An 18,520-nucleotide genomic window follows, 5' to 3' on the forward strand; every position below is an offset into this window, starting at 1 on the left:
AGCCACCCCCACCCCCGCAGGCGGCGCGGGAGCCCTCCCACATCTGCGACTCGCACTGGGGGGGGGCAACAGGGGGAGCTGGACACACACCCCTCCAAGGACCCCCGCGAGAAGCAGAATTGACTCTGCTTATGGAGGGTTGCAGAGGAGGGGAGGGGATGTATGAGTGCGTGCGCAATGTGTACACAGTGCACTCCAGCGCCCCCCGCCACTCCTCTTCCTCCCCCCCCTCCTCAGATCCAGAGCACCAATCCTGGAGCAGGGTGGGTGGGGAAGAAGGGGGCTTCCCCGTCAGCTGGCAAGCAGGAGGAGCCCACTCCCACTTCCAGGGTGGGGAACCCACTCACGCGATCCCCCTCCCTTCCCCACCCCACCTATACTAGCAAGCTAGTCCCAAGGGGGGAACCCGAGCGAATATTTATAGCTGGGGCTTGAATGGAGAGAGAGAGAGAGAGAGAGAGAACAGGGGAGGAGGGAGCCCCCACCCCACCCCCTGTTACCCAGCAACTGGGCACGTGCAGAGGCCACGTAATCCCCCTCCCCAATGACCTTTCACCCCACCTCTGGCCACACTGCCCGGGGAGAGGAACAGATGCGGCCAAGAGTTAAAGGCAAAATGGAGCCCCTCCCTCTCCTCTCTCTCTCTCTCTCTCTCTTTCTCCCTCCTTTCTTTTTCTTTCTCTCCTCCCTCTCTCCCTCTTTCTCTCTCCCCTTCTCTTTCTTTCTTTCTTTTTCCTCTCTCTCTTTCTCTCTCTGTCTCTGTCTCCCTCCTCTTGGTCTTTCTCTGTTCTTTTCTTTCTCTCTCTCTCCCCTTTCTATTTTTTCTCTTTCTCTCTCCCTCTATTTGTCCCTGCTGCCTGCCCTCTTTCTTTCTTTCTTTCTTTCTTTCTTTCTTTTTCTTTCTTTCTTTCTTTTTTTCTTTCTCTCTTCTCTCTTCTTTCTCCTTTTTTTTCTTTTTCTCTTCTTTTTCTTTTCTTTCTTTTTCTTCTTTCTTTCTCTTTATTTCCCCCTATCTATTTTTTCTCTTTCTCTCTCCCTCTATTTGTCCCTGCTGCCTGCCCTCTTTCTTTCTTTCTTTCTTTCTTTCTTTCTTTCTTTCTTTCTTTCTTTCTTTCTTTCTTTTTCTTTCTTTCTCTTTCTTTTTTTCTTTCTCTCTTCTTTCTCCTTTTTTATTTCTTTTTCTCTTCTTTCTTTTTCTTCTTTCTTTCTCTTTATTTTCCCCTATATATTTTTTCTCTTTCTCTCTCCATGTATCTGTCGCCTGCTGCTTGCCTGTTCTCTTTCTTTCTTTCTTTCTTTCTTTCTTTCTTTCTTCCTTTCTCTTTCTTTTCTTTTTTTCTCTTTTTTCTTTTTTCTTTCTTTCTCTCTCTTTTCTCTTTCTCTTTTTTCTTTCTCTTCCTTTCTTCCGTTCTTTCTCTCTCCCTCCTTCCCCATCTCTCTCTTCCCTCCGTCCCTCTATTTCTTTCTCTCTCTCTCTCTCTCTCTCTCTCTCTCTCACACACACACACACACACCCTTTGTCTCCTTCCTATTTTCTGCCTCCTCTTCCAGGGCTCATGTTTCTGCAAAGGTCCTTCCTGTCCCCTCCCCAAAAATAGATTCCTGACCCTGCCCTGATTAGATTATCAGACCCCTCCCCTCCCCCTACCCATTTTATTTGAGGGGGGGCAGGCCCCCTACCCATTTTATTGGGGGGGGGGGCAGGAGGTAAAAGTAAAATCTCTGTCCTGCCCTAAAACAAATCTACTTATTGATTTTCTTGCCATTTTTCTTTCCCAATTCCCGGCCGTCCTCAACTTACAACCGTTCGCTTTAGTGACCGTTCCGAAATCACCCCGGCCCTGAGAAAAAGACCCTTCATGGCCGTTTTTCACAGTTATGACCTTTGCAGCATTCCCGCGATCACCGGGGGGGGGAAGGGGGGGAGAGCCAGCGACTCACTTCACAACCGACTCATCCAACGGCCGTGCTTCACTTAATGGCAAGTGAGCTCGGCAAACGCAGCAAACCCCACGCAAACGACGTCGGGGCTTGAACAGAAGAAATGTTCGGCTTCATGACAATCGTAAATCGAGGACCGGGGGGGGGGGAGGAAGGAAGCGGCCAAAGACCCCCCCTCTCCAAGAGAGATTTGAGGTCTCCTTCCTCCCTTCCTGGTTTCTTAGGAGGGGGTGAGCCTTCCCTCCCTCCCTCCCCCTCCCCTCTTGGAGATAAGGGTCAGAGGTCAAAGCAGATTGAAGGGGGGGGAGATTCCCAATCCCCCCCACGCCGCATGCCGCCCGTCCCGTCGCCGTCAAATCTGACCCACATACCCACATTCCTGGCTTCCAGGCGGCTCTTCCTCCTCCTCCTCCTCCTCTTCCTCTCTCTGACGGGGTGGGGGCTGGGGGGGGGGGTTGCAGATCCCAATCCGCAGCGGCCTTGCACACAATCCCCGTTCCTTCCTTCCTTCCTTCTTTCCTTCCTTCCTTCCCTCCCTCCCTCCTTCCCCTCTTTCTCGTTCTGCCTTGCCAATTCCGGAGAGCCGCAAAGTTCAAATCAGGACAGCCGAAAGAGCCGCCATTATGTAAGCTGTTGGCGGAGGGAAGGGAGGGAAGAGGGGAGGGGAGGGGGCGGAGGAAGAGGAGGAGGAGGAGGAGGAGGGGGTGGTGATAGAAACAGGGCTTGGAGACCCCTGCCCCATTGGCTCAGCCCCCACCCCCAGCCCCAACCCCTTGGCCAAAGAGCCCTTCCATGCTCACCTTAAAAGTCCTCCTTTCCTCTGCAGGCTCTTCTGGTGGGTGAGGGTCTCCCCTTCCTCCCCCTCCCCTTCCTCCCATGACGGTAATGAGGGTGGGGGGCGAGAGGGGAGAGGACGAAGCCCCCCTCCCCCTTCGGTTCATCCACAGGGAAGAGCTTGACGGGCAACCCTTCCTTTAGAGTGACGGTGCCAAGCGAACAACGATACCAGTCCGAGGAGCCTTTTCTCACACTTACGACCCCTTTCTCACACTTACGACCGCCGCGGGAATCCCGCCGTCACAGGATCAAAAGTCAGGCGTTCATTTATAGTGACTGTTCCAAGCTAACAACAACATCGTGGGGGAAAAAATCGGAGGACCCCTTTCTCAAACTTATGATCCCTTTCTCACACTTACAACCACTTACAACCCCCTTTCTCACACTTACGACCACTTACAACCCCCTTTCTCACGCTTACGACCCCTTTCTCACGCTTACGACCCCTTTCTCACACTTACAACCCCTTTCTCACACTTACGACCCCTTTCTCACACTTATGACCCCTTTCTCACACTTACGACCACTTACTACCCCTTTCTCACTTATGACCCCTTTCTCACACTTACGACCCCTTTCTTACACCTATGACCCCTTTCTCACTTACTTACAACCCCTTTCTCACACTTACTACCCCTTTCTCACTTATGACCCCTTTCTCACACACGACCACTTTCTCACACTTACGACCGCCGCAGCAATCCCACCGTCACAGGATCAAAAGTCAGGCGTTCATTTATAGTCAGGCATTCATTTAAATCTGAGGACCCCTTTCTCACACTTACGACCCCTTTCTCACACTTACAACCCCTTTCTCACACTTACGACCCCTTTCTCACACTTACGACCACTTACTACCCCTTTCTCACTTATGACTCCTTTCTCACACTTATGACCCCCTTTTCAAACTGATGACCCTTTTTCACGCTTACGACCCCTCACCCTTATGACCCCTTTCTCACACTTATGACTGCTGCAGCATCCCGCAGTCACAGGATCAAAAGTTTATTTATAGTGACCATTCCAAGCTAACAACACCGGGGGGGGGGGAATCTGAAGACCCTTTTCTCACACTTACGACCTTCGCAGCATTCCCACAGTCACGGGATCAAAAGTCAGGCGCGCGGCAACTGGCTCGTAATTATGACGGTCGCGGCGTCCCAGGGAGAGAGCGGGGTCCCACGATCCACTTTTGTGACCTTCTGACGAACCAAGTCAATGAGGACGCCGGATTCTCTTAACAACCGGGTGACTGACTTCGGAACGGCAGTGATTCATTTAACAACTGTGGCTGTAAAAGCCGTATAATGGGGCAAAACTGACTTCACAAACGTTTCGCTGAGCAACATACATTTGGGTCATAACTCGAGGATGATCAATGTCTCGCTTAGTGACATAAATTTTGGGTTCAGTTGTGGTCATAAGTCGAGGACTGGCTGTACAAGTTGTGGGCTTACATTTGCTGTGGGACTTTCCCCTCCTCACTTCCCACAGCCGCTGCTGTGTTACCCCCACTCTCTCCCTCAGCACCCTAGTCCCTACCGTGGTCATTATTCTGAGTAGTCCTCGACTTACGACCATAATGGAGCCTGACCCTCCTGGTCGTAAATGGAGTCATCGACATGACCGACCCTCTTGGCAGGAGGTTGTAAAGCGAACACTGTTGTTAAGTGAATCCGTGGCTCGCTAGGGGGCGGATTTGCTCCAAACCCGGACATGAATGTCCGTTCCAATTGTGGTCGTAAGTCGAGGACTACCAGGTAAAACAATATTTCAAGATTGGCAAATTGGCTTTCCTCCTAAACTGAACCTCCCCCCTCCCCAGAAGTGGCTGATGGGAATTGGAGTCCTTCTCCCCACCCCCAAGACAGAGAGGGAGGAGGGGGATTCTAGGCCCAGCTCGGTGCTCCGACGGAAAATGAGGACTCTTTACTGAGGAAGAGAAAGGAGGTGATGCACTCACTGTGTCTCGCTGACCGACGAGGAATGAGTCCGTGGCCTGGGAGGCAAGTGGGGAGCCCTGAAAGGGAAAAGGGGGTTCGGTTACTCATACAGAGACCCTCTTGGGTTTCTCAGTCCTGTTGGCATTGCTTTCCGAGACCCCCAAACTCCTGAGTCCTCCATCCTTTCATTTCTCAAGTTTGCAACTTGAAAATGGGTGGACTTCAACTCCCAGCATTCCCCAGCCAGCAAAGCTGACTGGGGAATTCTGGGAGTTGAAGTCCACCCATCTTAAATCAAACTAGTTGGGGGATTCTGGGAGTTGAAGTCCATCCATCTTAAAACCCACTGGATGGGGGATTCTGGGAGTTGAAATCCACCCATATTAAAACATACTGGATGGGGGATTCTGGGAGTTGAAGTCCACCCATATTAAAACCCACTGGATGGGGAATTCTGGGAGTTGAAGTCCACCCATATTAAAACATACTGGATGGGGAATTCTGGGAGTTGAAGTCCACCCATCTTAAAACCCACTGGATGGGGGATTCTGGGAGTTGAAGTCCACCCATATTAAAACATACTGGATGGGGAATTCTGGGAGTTGAAGTCCACCCATATTAAAACATACTGGATGGGGGATTCTGGGAGTTGAAGTCCACCCATCCTAATGCAGGCTTCCTGGGGAATTCTGGGAGTTGAAGTCCACCCATCTTAAATCAAACTGGATGGGGGATTCTGGGAGTTGAAGTCCACCCATGCTAATGCAGGCTTCCTGGGGAATTCTGGGAGTTGAAGTCCACCCATATTAAAACATACTGGATGGGGAATTCTGGGAGTTGAAGTCCACCTGTCTTAAAACCCACTGGATGGGGGATTCTGGGAGTTGAAATCCACCCATCCTAATGCAGGCTTCCTGGGGAATTCTGGGAGTTGAAGTCCACCCATCTTAAATCAAACTGGATGGGGAATTCTGGGAGTTGAAGTCCACCCATCTTAAATCAAACTGGATGGGGAATTCTGGGAGTTGAAGTCCATCCATCCTAATGCAGGCTTCCTGGGGAATTCTGGGAGTTGAAGTCCACCCATATTAAATCAAACTGGATGCGGGATTCTGGGAGTTGAAGTCCACCCATATTAAAACATACTGAATGGGGGATTCGGGGAGTTGAAGTCCGCCCATCTTAAAACATACTGGATGGGGGATTCTGGGAGTTGAAATCCATCCATCTTAAAGCCTGCTGCCTGGGGAATTCTGGGAGTTGAAGTCCACCCATATTAAATCCAACTGGATGGGGGATTCTGGGAATGGAAGTCCACCCATCTTTCTTGAGGCAAGTAAAACAAGGGCGGGGGGCAGACTTGAACCTGCCACCCCCCATACACACCCTTGGGACCCTCACAGCTAAGAGGTCTCCGAGGGACCCTGGGAGGTACCAGCCTGGGCAAGAGAAAGAGGAGGGGGCCACCTTCATCGGGACTGATCCCCCCCCCACCCCATTTGGGTGGGAGGTGAAATTGGGGCGAAGCCTAGAGATTGGGGGTAAGGATGCCGCCCCCCATATGATGCCCGTCCCCCCATGTATTTGGGGCAGGGGAAGGGAGGGGTGTGAGAGGAGGGGACATCGGGGACCCTCTACCACCACTAAACACCAGCCAACTGGGGAAGATAGGCCTTGTAGTCCGGACCCCCTGTCCGCCTGGACTATCTTGAAGGCCTGGAAAGGTCAGGTTAGGCCGGGACCCCAAAGGTAGAGCAGGCCTGCCCCTCCCTCACCTCCTCCCCATCATCCCCCTCCATAGCCCGCTGGGGAAGATGGGTAGTAGAGTCCAGGCCGCCAGGCAGCTTGGAATCGCTTGGAAAAGCTGGCCAGGTTAGGCCGAGAACCCCACAGGTAAGACCTCCCTGAGGGAAGCGGGCCTCTTCTTAACTCCCACGGCCAGGTAGGCAGCCGGGGAGGATGGGCCCTGTAGTCCAGGCCGTCAGGCGGCCTGGGATAGCTTGAAAAAATGGGGGGGGGCAGGTTAGGCCGTGACCTTACAGGTAAGGTAGCCAAAGCTCAGCCTGCCTCTCATTAACCCTCACCCCCAGCTGCGGCAGCCGGGGACGATGGGCCCTGTAGTGCAGACCCCCCAGGAATATCTTGAGAGGGGTCGGGGTCAGGGGTGGGGGAAAGGCTAGGCCGTGACCCCCCACAGCTACAGCCAAAGCTCACTTCCAACGAACCCCGGCTCGGCGGCTGGGGAGGATGGGCACTGTAATCCCCGCCCAAATGATATCGACAGCAAAGAGGTGGGGGGGGGAGTGGGGCAGGTTAGGCCACCCCCACACAGGTGGAGCAGCCCCAATGCCTGCCCCCCCTCACTCCCCCCCACCCCCCCTGCTTAGCATGTGCAGGCGTGTTCCATGTGTGCGGGAGCGTGTCCGGGCGTGCCCCTGTGGATGTGCGGGCCTGCACGTGCGGGCCTTAGCAGCTGTTGCCAAGCCACCCCCCTTCCCATCCACTCCCGTCCCCATCGCCCCAGCAACAAAGCCGTCGCCGCCGCGCCATTGGCTGCCCGGGCCGGTGACATCATCCCGCCTGGAAAAGTTAATAGGGCGGCCCGGGGATGAGGGCAAAGCCGGGGCCTGCCTGCTGTTGCCATGGCAACAAGGCAAGCAGAGGAGCAGCTGAGCAGGCCTCGCCCCCCCTCCCTTGTGAGTGTGTGCATACACACACACACACACACACACACACACACACGCGATGCGTGTGCAAAAGCGTGCCAGGAGGAAGACCAAACGCCACTTTTCCTCTCCAGCAGCAGAAGCTTTTGCAAAGCCAGGCTCCCCGGGAAAGGAAACGCACTCTGCACCAGCTCAGAGGCACTGCCTCTCCTAGCGGGCAGAGAGAACACAATTGCAAAATGGGAAGTGCAAATGTTGTGTGTGTGTGTGTGTTTGCACGTCTCCAGACCAGGCCTCCATTTGCACCGATTGGGAAAGCCCGCCGCTTTTCCGCTTCACACAACCGGATGGTTGTTGTTCCCCCCCCCCCCGCCGCCCCCGCCAAGGCTCGGCCCTGCTCACCTCTCGCCTTTTCTCCCCCCCCCCCCGGCGAGTTGCACAAGCACCGCGCCACCCCCGCGGCCTGCCCACGCAGCGTCGCCTGGCCCGCCACTTGGCCTGCGGAATTCCCTGCCACTGGATGGCCGCGCCCCAGCCGGAAATACAGGTTGCTGCCGACTCGGCAGGCCACCCCCTTTTTTTTCCTCGTTCCCGCCAAACCGGGAGAGACTGCCCGGACTCGTCGGCACAGAACGGGTTGGCCCAACGGCGCCAGGGCCCTGAAGTGGCGTGGGTGAGCGAGCGGGGATTGGCGTGGGCCGCTGCGGCTGCCCCTCCCTCCCTCCGTGCGGAGAGAAGGGAAGGAGACCACAAAGAATCGAAATGTGGCGTAGGGGAATATTACCTGCGCAGGGCAGACAGATGGAGAGCAAAGGAGGGAAGGAGGGGAGGAGGAGGGGGCACACCTGTCTGCAGGTGAGAGCAAAGGTTCGCGCAGGTTAATCATTCACCCACCGCGACGGAGGCCCCGGGAGCAACCTGGGGTGAGTTCAGGGTACACAAAAACACGCAGACACAAAGGCCGCTAGCCAAAGTTACGAGGTCTATCCTTCCCCCAACTGGATGTCCTCTGGGCACGCCAGACTCCGACTCCCATCGTCCCCCACCAGTCTGGAAAACAAGCAACCAGACGGCGGGGCCGAGATTGCCAGGTGCCTGCGGGGTATCATTTTTACAGGCGGCGACCTCAAATGTCTTTTTTCTCCCGGCCAAACGAATAGAAAACGGCGGCCGCAAAATCGCGCCGACGGTTTTCCATTTGACCTCGCCGGTTCGGGCGACGGACGGGAGGCGGGATTGGATTCGAACTGGGCGCCGTAGACGGAGTGCAACGCCCAGGTTTCGTTCTCAAGCCGGTGAAAAGGCTGGGAGCGGTTGAGCATTGCTACCCAAGCGGTGAAGGGAGGCTCGCCCGATTTTACGACCGTTTTTTTGGGGGGGCGGGGTTATGTAGTGAATCGCTGCCGTTGTTAAGTGAATCACACACTCAACGGTCATTAAACGAAGGCGGCTTCTCCTCTTGATTTTGCTTGTCAGAATTTTGATCAGGAGGGGGGGGTGGAATACTGCAGTGGTCGTAAGAACGAGGACTGGTTGCAAGTCACATTTTACACTGCCGTTGTACAGGGAGTCCTCGGCTTACGACCAGAATTGGGACCACCAGAATTGCCGTTGCTAAGCAAGGGGATAGTTAAAGTTGCCCCCTGATTGTCTGACGCTTTTGCCACGGACGTTAAGGGATTGGTGCCGTTGTTAAGGAAATCATGCGGTTGTTAAGCAGGCCTAAAAAAACGATAGTCCTCAACTTACAACAGTTTGTTTAATGACCGTTCAAGGTTACAACGGCCCTGAAAAAAGTGACTTATGACGGTTTTCACACTTACCACCGTTGCACAAGCCAAGTCAACGGGGAAGTCAGATTCACTTAACAACATCACTCATTCTGCAACGATTCGCTTAGCAACGGTGGCAAGAAACATCGCCAAATGGGGCAAAACTCACTTAGCAAACCTACATTTTGTGTCCCGTCGTGGTCGTAAGTTGAGGACTACCTGTACAAGCGCCTGAAGGTTGATCCAAGTTTGACCCACTCTTCCTAAGTCGCCTTTTTCAGTGTCGAACGGTCACTAAACAAATCGTTTCACAACTTGGGGCACACGAGATTAAACCACAGCATCGGTTATGCGCAATGAAACCAGCCTCAAACACCGAGTAAGATCAGAGAGTGAGGGGCTCTTCTCTCTGATTAGACCCCTAACGTTGCACCCCCGGAAGGGGTAAACCACCACACCTCTGTTTGAGGGGTGTGTGTGTGTGTGTGTGTGTGAACAACTTCCTGTTCTGCACACCTGCAAAGCACGTCAAACCAACAACTCCAATATTCAACTCAAACATGGTGGGCAGGGGGTTGGGAAAACTCCTCACAACTTGGGTGGGAGGGTGGGTGGTATCATTTGTGCCTGGGCTGGGATTCGAACCCGTTGGCCACGGCTGCCTGGCCGTGTTTCCCCAACGTCGACGACTTTAAGACGGGTGGACTTCAACTCCCCGAATTCCCTGACGCTAAATGCACTCCTTTTGAGATGGATGTCCATTGTGGATCGTGAGCCGACAAAAGGGCGAACGACAAAACAACGCCCGACTAAACCGTGTCGCTAAAACCGCGACGTCATCAACGCGGCGACAACAGCACGGAGACAACAGCGCGGAGACAGAAGGGCGCTTTACAACAGCGCGTCGACAGAAAGCCGATTTAACTTAAGGTAAGGGTTAGGTTTAGGGTTAGGGGTTAGGGTTAGGTTTAGTTTTACAGCGTGCTTCTGTGACCGTGCTGTTGTCGGCGCGATTCAGCGCTCATTCGTCGGAGCGCTTTAGAACACGCCGTTTTGCCACCGCGGTTTAGTCGGGCGCAGTTTTGTCGTTCGCCGTTTTGTCGGTGAACTTTGTGGATTGCAAACTCTCTTCTAATCCCTTCCTCTGCAATCTCTCCGCTCTAGGAAGTAAAGAGGAAAAACAGCACGGGGATGGCTGGCTGGGGAATGCTGGGAGTTGAAGTCCACCCGTCTTCAAGGGGGCTGAGGTTGAGAAACACTGCCGGTGGGCACACCAAGACCCCCGTCCTGTCTCAACTAACATACTCTCTTCTAATCCCTTCCTCTGCAATCTCTCCGCTCTAGGAGGTAAAAACAGCACAGGGATGGCTGGCTGGGGAATGCTGGGAGATGAAGTCCCCCCGTCTTCAAGGGGGCTGAGATCGAGACACACGGCAGGTGGGGACACCGAGACCCCCGTCCTCGCTCCCAGTGGGTCAAGGCAAGACCCCCCTTACCCCAAATCACCACAAAAGAGTTTCCGGTAAAAATGGCTTCCAAATCCTCCTTGCAAACATCCCGAATTGACCTGGCTTGATTTAATTCAAGACTCAAAAGGCAGGTAAAACCGCACACCTGGTCTCTGCTAATTGACACACACACAAACACACACACCATGGCAGAGTCCACAAATCCAGTTTAACACATCCGTCACCGGAGCCACGGGTCGCCTAGTTCCTGGTTTCTAAAATAAACACACAATGCGTTCAAACCGGGATTGGTTGCGGTTTTATGAGCCCCGAGGGGAAACCGAGGCAAGCTTTCTTTGCGTGAAGAGGACAAGCCTCCATGGACGAAATCCCCTTTCTAAGTCTCACCTCCCACTACAGTAGTCCTCGAACGTACGACCACCACTGACTCCCAAAGCGAGGGAGGTGCTAAGTGAGGCTCGCCCCGTTTTACGACTTTGCTGGCCCGAGCGAATCCCCGCCGTCGTGAGGTTTTAGCACAACGTACGGCCTCAAATGACCCCTTCACCCCCAAAAAATTTCCTACGGCTCAGCAAGACCGTCGTGAAATGAGCCTCGCCCCGTTTTACGACCGCTGTCGTAACGGCGGCCTTGTGAAGTCAACGACGCGGCGGTGAAGCAAAATCGGCTTCTCCCGTCGTCGAATTTGTTTGCGAGACGGTCCATCGCGGGACCACGCAATACGGCATCATAAACACACGCCAGTAAGCCCCCCCTCCCAAATTTGGATCACATGACCACGAGGATGCTTTTGAACCGTCGCTAAACAAATGCTCGTCATTTGAGGACTACCGGCCTTGAACGTCAGCTCCCTTCTCCGAAGGGGATGGTGTTTCTGACCCACCTGCCACGGGATTCCCAGACAATGGGCTACGGAGTCACGAGGCTCTTCTGCCGTCGTACGATCCCACCTGTACAGGTGTGACATCTGTTTGCTCAGGTAACAACAAAGAGCCGAGAAGGTTTCACTTCCATCCGGCAGGATTCGGTCCGTTTGTTTTTAAAAATATATCTTCCACTTAAGACCTCTTGGTTTTAATCTAGGTCCTCCTCGTCTTACGGGAGCCCCATTTAGTGACCGCTGAAACTTACAATGGGACGGACAAAAATCCGGACTCACGATCCTTTTCCAGGCTTGCGAGCCTTTGCTCTCGACTCACACTTACGACGCACGGCTGCGCAATCGAAATTCAGACGCTCAGCAACGGGCACGTGTTTACGACGGTCGCAGTGGGGGGCATAAACGGCGAGGGGGGAAGCTTAAATTCACTTAAAGACCGTGTCCCTAAAGTGGCGTGGGTTTCACACGTGGCTACCGGTGGTTTGCTGCGTGCCGACTGGTTTCAGGTTTCGTGCTCGTCCCTTCTACGCACGCGTCCAGCCTCCCACGGGTGTTCTTTGCTCGTGTGCACGCCCTTCCGCGCATGCATCCAGCGTCCAAAACAGGCCTAAGAAGGAGGGCACAGAGCCCGGGCAGGTGGGATCCCCCCCCCCCCCCCGGCGATTTCTACTATCCGTTCGGTCGAACCAATCCGAACCGGCTGAATCCCACTTTTGCGAACATAACACCTGCAGGGATTCACTTAACAGCCCGGGGAAAAAAAGGCTCGTCAAACGAGGGGAAACTCACTCCACGCCGCTCTCGCTGAGCGACAAGACAGTTCAGGCTCGGTTGTGGTCATAAGTCGAGGACCACTTATATTTAAACTCGTACCGCGTTGGTAAGCTGCCCAACGTCACAGGTGGACGGCATATAAATTTAATTTACAAAGGAAGGAAATAAAACCGTAAGGCATCGGGAGCGGGGGGCATGCAGAAGAGACAACTTTGGATAGCGTCCCCCCCCCCTCAAAAATTAAAACTCATTGAGGAGTGAAGACCCCCAGTGGCTAGACCCGGGCTGGGGACGATGGTGGCAGTGATTGGAGAGGCCCTAACAGACTCAGCATTGCGGAATGAATTGGGGCCTTCTTAATTTCCAACTGACTTCAACGAACCAGGCGCTGCGGGAATGAAGCACCCTTTCCGGAATTAAATTAAGCACCCCCCCCAAAAAAATTTATTTTAAAGCGGCTGGGGAGTGGGGGAGTTAGACGCTTTGCCCAACTCGCTCCTGGTCCTCCTCCTGGCATCTGTCTCGGCAGAAATCAAAGCCCCCAGGAGGGTTAAAACCCGCCACCGCATTACCAAGCTTCTAGTCCCTAAGAGAGGGAAGATGAGAACCAGGCGTTTGGTAAACATGTTCTTCACACCTGCTCATTAAATGCGAAGCCTGATGGTTCCTGGCGGGCAACATACGGGCCTAAAACCCGGGGAAAAGTGTTAGGGACGCCCGTCTAAATTGGCTGAAAACGGTAATTAAGACGGGAATTATAGCCTCGGATTCGGCGTAATAAGAGAAGCGAGATTGAGGGGTTTGGGTCCCATTGCATCCGAGGGGAGAGGGTAGTGGATGAGTGTGAAAATATATCTGTGTGTGTGTGTGTGTGCGTGCAACCGAGCCAAATATATATATATATTTAAAAAAACAGGCGCTGTGGCGGCTTTTCTGAACCGTTTGCCAAAGTTTCGGCTTCGTTTTAAAACGCTCAACGATTTTTACACACTTGCGTGTTCCTTAAAAACGTTCGTTAGCGAAAGTTGGGTGAACAAATGGTGTCGGATTAGTGTAATTAGCGGGGTGGGGGGAAATGTTTTGCTCAAACATGCAGCAAATCTTTTATTTTTATTTTTAAAAACCCAAAACGGGGATCCAGGATACTGAAATTGGCACTCAAAGCTAGCTTGCGCTCTGTAGATGCTCAGGAACCTTCATCCTGGCTTGAGAGACAGCCAGCTGGCTTTGGGCCCCGGGGTAGGAGGACTAGAACTCACTGTCACCTGGTTTCTAGCTTTGACTATTATACAGTTCTGTATTTTTTTTTAATTTTTAAGAACACTTTAAAAATAGGTTTTATTTTGTTTTCAACCCACTTTTTCTTAACTCTGTGTCTTTCCTAATCTTTGGTTGCCCTCTGCTGGCCACCCATGGCATGACAACGCCCATTGGCAATAGCTGCCGGATCACAGCTCCCATCCCTCTTTCCCCCATGGCTCTGCAGGCCGGGGACGATGGGACCTTCCTCCTTACATCGGGAGAAAACCACATTGCGAATATCGCAGAGCGTTCGCTGTTGTGCTTCACCAGCCGCGTCAGTCTCATTACATCTTTGCTCTTTCTGGCACTCTGTACATGGTCAGGAGCTACAGGCCCATTTGGTTAAATGGGTCCGCTACGGAGCCAAGCCAAACCCAAGTCTATTTGGGGGAAGTCAATGTCCATTTGGAGACAAGCCAGGATTTGGTGACAGCAAACAAACCCAGAATGATGGTTTATAATGCAGTGATTGGATTCAAGCCTGGGTTTGGGGCGGGGGGGGGGAGAGAATCATGGTTTGGTTTGGTTTATCAGGGGTCTGGAAGGAAAGGAAGTATTGAGAGTGGAAGGGGAGGGTAGTTTTTGCAACTTTTTTGACTTGAAGATGGGTGGACTTCAATTCCCAGAATTCCCCAAACCGGCTGGGGAATTCTGGGAGTTGAAGTCCACCCATTTTCAAGTCAGAAAAAGTTTGATGCAGAATCCATTGGTTTGATATCCTGGCTCCCATTCAGAAATTTGGCTTATGGGGAGAGACTCAAAGACTGAGCCTGGATCTCCCCACTTCTAGGCTGCCCCCCAATAAATAAATAAATAATAATAATGAATAAATACATAAACCCAACAGATCTCCTTACGCTTGCCCTTCTGCCCGCTTCACCCCTTCTTGCAGGCAGCTGTGGCACAGGGCAAGCCCCCTCCCCCTTCTGTCCCGATTGGGCCAAACAGCTGCAGGGCTCGCCCAATCCATCCAATAGGAAGACCAGCTGCAAGGAAGAGCCCCCACCCACCCATTTCTAAATTTACATTTCAAAACAGCCCAGTGCGGGGCGGAGGGGGGTGGGGGATATAATCCTATTTTTTCTAATTGGGGAGGGGGGTTGATGCCCATCCAAGAGAGAATAGGCACCTCTGGAATCAAGCTGGCTTGTTTGGGTGTCCCGTCTCCCCCCTTAAACCAAGATAGATAGATAGATAGATAGATAGATAGATAGATAGATAGATAGATAGATAGATAGATAGATAGATAGATAGATAGATAGATAGATAGATACAGAGATAGATAGATAGATAGATAGATAGATAGATAGATAGATAGATAGATAGATAGATAGACAGAGATAGATTAGATGATAGATTAGATAGATAGATAGATAGATAGATAGATAGATAGATAGATAGATAGATAGATGATAGATAGATATGATTAGATAGATAGATGATAGATAGACAGAGATAGATTAGATGATAGATTAGATAGATAGATAGATAGATAGATAGGAGATAGATAGATAGATAGATAGATAGATAGATAGATAGATACAGAGATAGATAGATAGATAGATAGACAGAGATAGATTAGATGATAGATTAGATAGATAGATAGATAGATAGATGATAGATAGATAGATATGATTAGATAGATAGATGATAGATAGACAGAGATAGATTAGATGATAGATTAGATAGATAGATAGATAGATAGATAGATAGATAGATAGATAGATAGATAGGAGATAGATAGATAGATAGATAGATAGATAGATAGATAGATAGGAGAGAGAGAGAGAGAGAGAGAGAGAGAGAGAGAGAGAGAGAGAGAGAGAGAGATAGATGATGGCTTAGCCGCGAGTGCAGCGGGTTTGGGGGAGGGGGGTGCTGGGTTCGAGTTCCCGAAGGGGCAACCTGGCCGGGCTGTTGGCGAAGTCCCCAGCATCGCGCGTGGAAGAGAAGCGGAGCCAGCCAATCTCCGGCTTCAGCAGGCAGCGGGTTGGGCTAGATGACCTCCAGGGACCCTTCCAACGCTGCTGATTGTTGCTGATCCACCAAGCGAGGGTTAAGTGAAAGTAAGAGATGTAAAACGACCCCCCCCCGGGGAAGGAAGAGGGGGGGGAGAGTGACAGAGTGGGGGGGGGATTTTCCACCCACCCACCCACCCATTTCACGAGGGGTCCGCGATCGATAGAGGAGGAGGAGGGCAGCCAAGGAGCCAGCTGGGGGAGGGGGGAGACCCCGGCCCGTGGCACGCGTAGCCCCCCCATCTCTTCCCTGGCATGGGGAGGGGGCTCACTCAGCCTTCAGCCCAGCCTCCCCCCTCCCCCCCAAATCAGGAAGATCAAAGCCAATGAGCCGCAACTCATTGAGACCCTCCAAGGAGGAGGGGGATGCGGCAGCCGGTTTGGGGAGGGGGCAAAAGGAGGAGACCCCCCCACCCCTTTGCCTGCTCCCCCCGCCCGGAAGGACGAGAGGGGAGGAAGGAGACCCCTCCCAGACAAATCGGAGACCACCCCCCTTTTGGGAAGGAGAGCCTCCCCTCCCCAATTGGAGACCCCCTTCTGGGGGGGGGGGGAAGGAGAGAGGGAGGGGGAGTCCGTCCCGGGAACGAAGTCCGGCGAAGTTGCGCACTTCGGCTTACCTGGCACTGCGGGGCAGCTGAAGACCCCCCCCTCGCCCAGGTCCTTGCCGGGACCCCCAGCCTGCCCCGCCCTGGCATTCCTCGCCCGTGGGGAGGGAGGGGTGGGCTGCCTTCCCTCCCTCCCCCCTCGTCCCCTGTGGCGGGTGGGGCGGCGGTGCCTGGAAAGTCCAGCCCGTTGCGCAGTTGAATTTCCCGACTGGCGCTACCGCCCCCCCCCCCCGCCGTCCCCGCTGGTGTCACTCGGGCTGCCTGGGCACGAGCCGCCCCTCCCTCGCCACGCCCCCTCCCCAAACCCCGCCCCCCTGGAGGAAGGGGCACCCCGAGGCACGTAGACCAGCCCCGTCTTGGCAAGCCCCCTTTCTCTGCTTGTGCCCAGCTGGCACTGTCCCCCTCTGGATAAACGGGACCTCCAACTGCCCCCCTACACTGGCTTAGTTACCCCCCCACCCCCACCCTAACTGGCCTGGGCACTAGCTCAGCCCGCCTCCTGGTTCCTGCCTGCCCAGAAGGGCCACCCCGAGGCATGTAGACCACCCCGGATTAACAAGGGTGCCGCATGCTCTCCTTGTGCCCTCCTTCCATCCCATGCCCCCAACTGCCCCCTCTCATCGGCTTCCTTAGCCTCCCCCATCTAGCCTGGGCATTAGCCCGCCCCTCCCTGCTCACCTCGCCCCCTGGCTCATACCTGCCATGGGGAAGGGGCACCCCGAGGCACGTAGACCACCCCGGATTAACAAGGAGGGTGCCCCACGCTTTCCTTGTGCCCAGCTTCCATCGCATGCCCCCAACTGCCCCCCTCCCACTGGCTTCCTTAGCCCCCCCCCCATCTAGCCCGCCCCTCCCTGCTCACCTCGTCCCCTGGCTCATACCTGCCATGGGGAAGGGGCACCCGGAGGCACGTAGACCACCCCCGTCTTGGCAAGGAAAGGAGCGTGCCCCTTTCTCTCCGTGTGCCCAGTTGGCAGCCTCTGTCCCTCCTTTCCTCTATGAGCCAGACCCCCAACTCCCCCCCCCCTCACTGGGTTAATAGCCCCCTAACTGGCCTGGGCCGTAGCTTCTGCCCCCCCATCCCGCTAACCCCGCCCACTGGCCCATGCCTGGACCACCCCAACTTGGCAAGGAAAGGAGGGTGCCCCTTTCTCTCGTGCCCAGCTGGCAGCCTCTCTCCCTCCCTCCCTCCCTCACGCCTGGGGGGGGGGGAGGCTGTCACCCCAAAGCCTTCAGTTGGGGGAGCTGCTCCACGCCCCCTCCATCTATAAACTTGTGGGACGTGTGGCTGGAATGGAGGACCCCCCCCCAAACTTTGCCAGGGACCCCCTCTGGAGGCGGGCAAGGGGGGGGGAAGGCGGGGAGGACCACAGCTAGAAACAGTCACCAAATAGCTTTATTTAGAATTTCCTAGAGGGTGGGGGGGTTAAGAAGTGGCGGAGAGGGGGGGGTCTGTGCTCTCCCCCCCCCCCCCAGCTTCATGTATCCAGGCTCATAAGCAGGGCGGTGCCGCGCTTGATCCAGTGGTCGGGGGGCATCGCTCCGGAGCGTAGATCCACGCCGATGACGAAGGAGGGGCGCCCGGAGGTGCCCGCCCGGTTGGGGTAGTAGTAGCAAGGGCAGGAGTAGATGCCTGGAGGTGGGGAGGGAGGGAGAGAGAGAGAGGAGAGGGTCACGGCGAGTGGAGGGGAAGAACCTGAGCTGAGGCTCCCCGCCGACTCCCGTCTGCCCACCGGTGCCCACCTTTGCCAGCCTTCTTCTTGTTCTCCACGGGCTTGAAGTGGATGGTGGGGATGGGGCAGACCAGCTGCATGGGCTCGGCCTCCACCAGGCAGGAGTTCTTCTTGTCCCAGCCGGCCCCCTCCAGGAAGAGACCCCGGATCCACACGCCCTCCTGCATGGGGAGGGGGGAGGGCAGAGAGGGCAGAGAGGGCAGAGGGTGAAGCGGCCTCCTTCCCATGGCAACAGAGGGTCAGAGAAGGGGGCATCTGTCCTGGGAGCGGAGGGGAATGGGGGGCTTAACTCAGGGGAGGGGCGGGAGGAGGGGGCTTCTACCTAGGAGGGGGGAAGGAGGAGGGGGCTTCTACCTAGGTAAGGGGCGGGAGGAGGGGGCTTCTACCTAGGAGGGGGGAAGGAGGAGGGGGCTTCTACCTAGGTAAGGGGGGGAGGAGGGGGCTTCTACCTAGACAGGAGGGGAGGGGGCTTCATGAGTGAGCAAAGGGGAGGGGGTGCTTCCCTTGGGGTGCAGGGGTCACTTTCCTGGGGGGAGGGGCGGGAAGCGGGTGTTTCGGAGGTGAGGGGACACTTATTGTG

At 54.5% G+C, this 18,520-nt stretch overlaps 1 protein-coding gene across 1 annotated transcript in view; it reads right to left on the reverse strand.

Moving 5' to 3' along the window:
• Positions 1-17,591: 17,591 nt before the first annotated feature.
• Positions 17,592-18,520, reverse strand: part of DNAH2 (dynein axonemal heavy chain 2) — a 170,464-nt gene continuing 169,535 nt past the window's right edge. The window contains 2 exon segments of the mRNA XM_087715030.1: positions 17,592-17,840; positions 17,951-18,101. Of these exon segments, the coding sequence (XP_087571156.1) occupies positions 17,686-17,840; positions 17,951-18,101 (306 nt within the window). The 3' untranslated portion in view covers positions 17,592-17,685.

Source organism: Thamnophis sirtalis, unplaced genomic scaffold (genome assembly GCF_051295495.1).
Source record: "Thamnophis sirtalis isolate CommonGarterSnake01/CBP01778 unplaced genomic scaffold, rThaSir2_p1.2 scaffold_4, whole genome shotgun sequence".
Classification (NCBI taxonomy): Eukaryota; Metazoa; Chordata; class Lepidosauria; order Squamata; family Natricidae; genus Thamnophis; species Thamnophis sirtalis.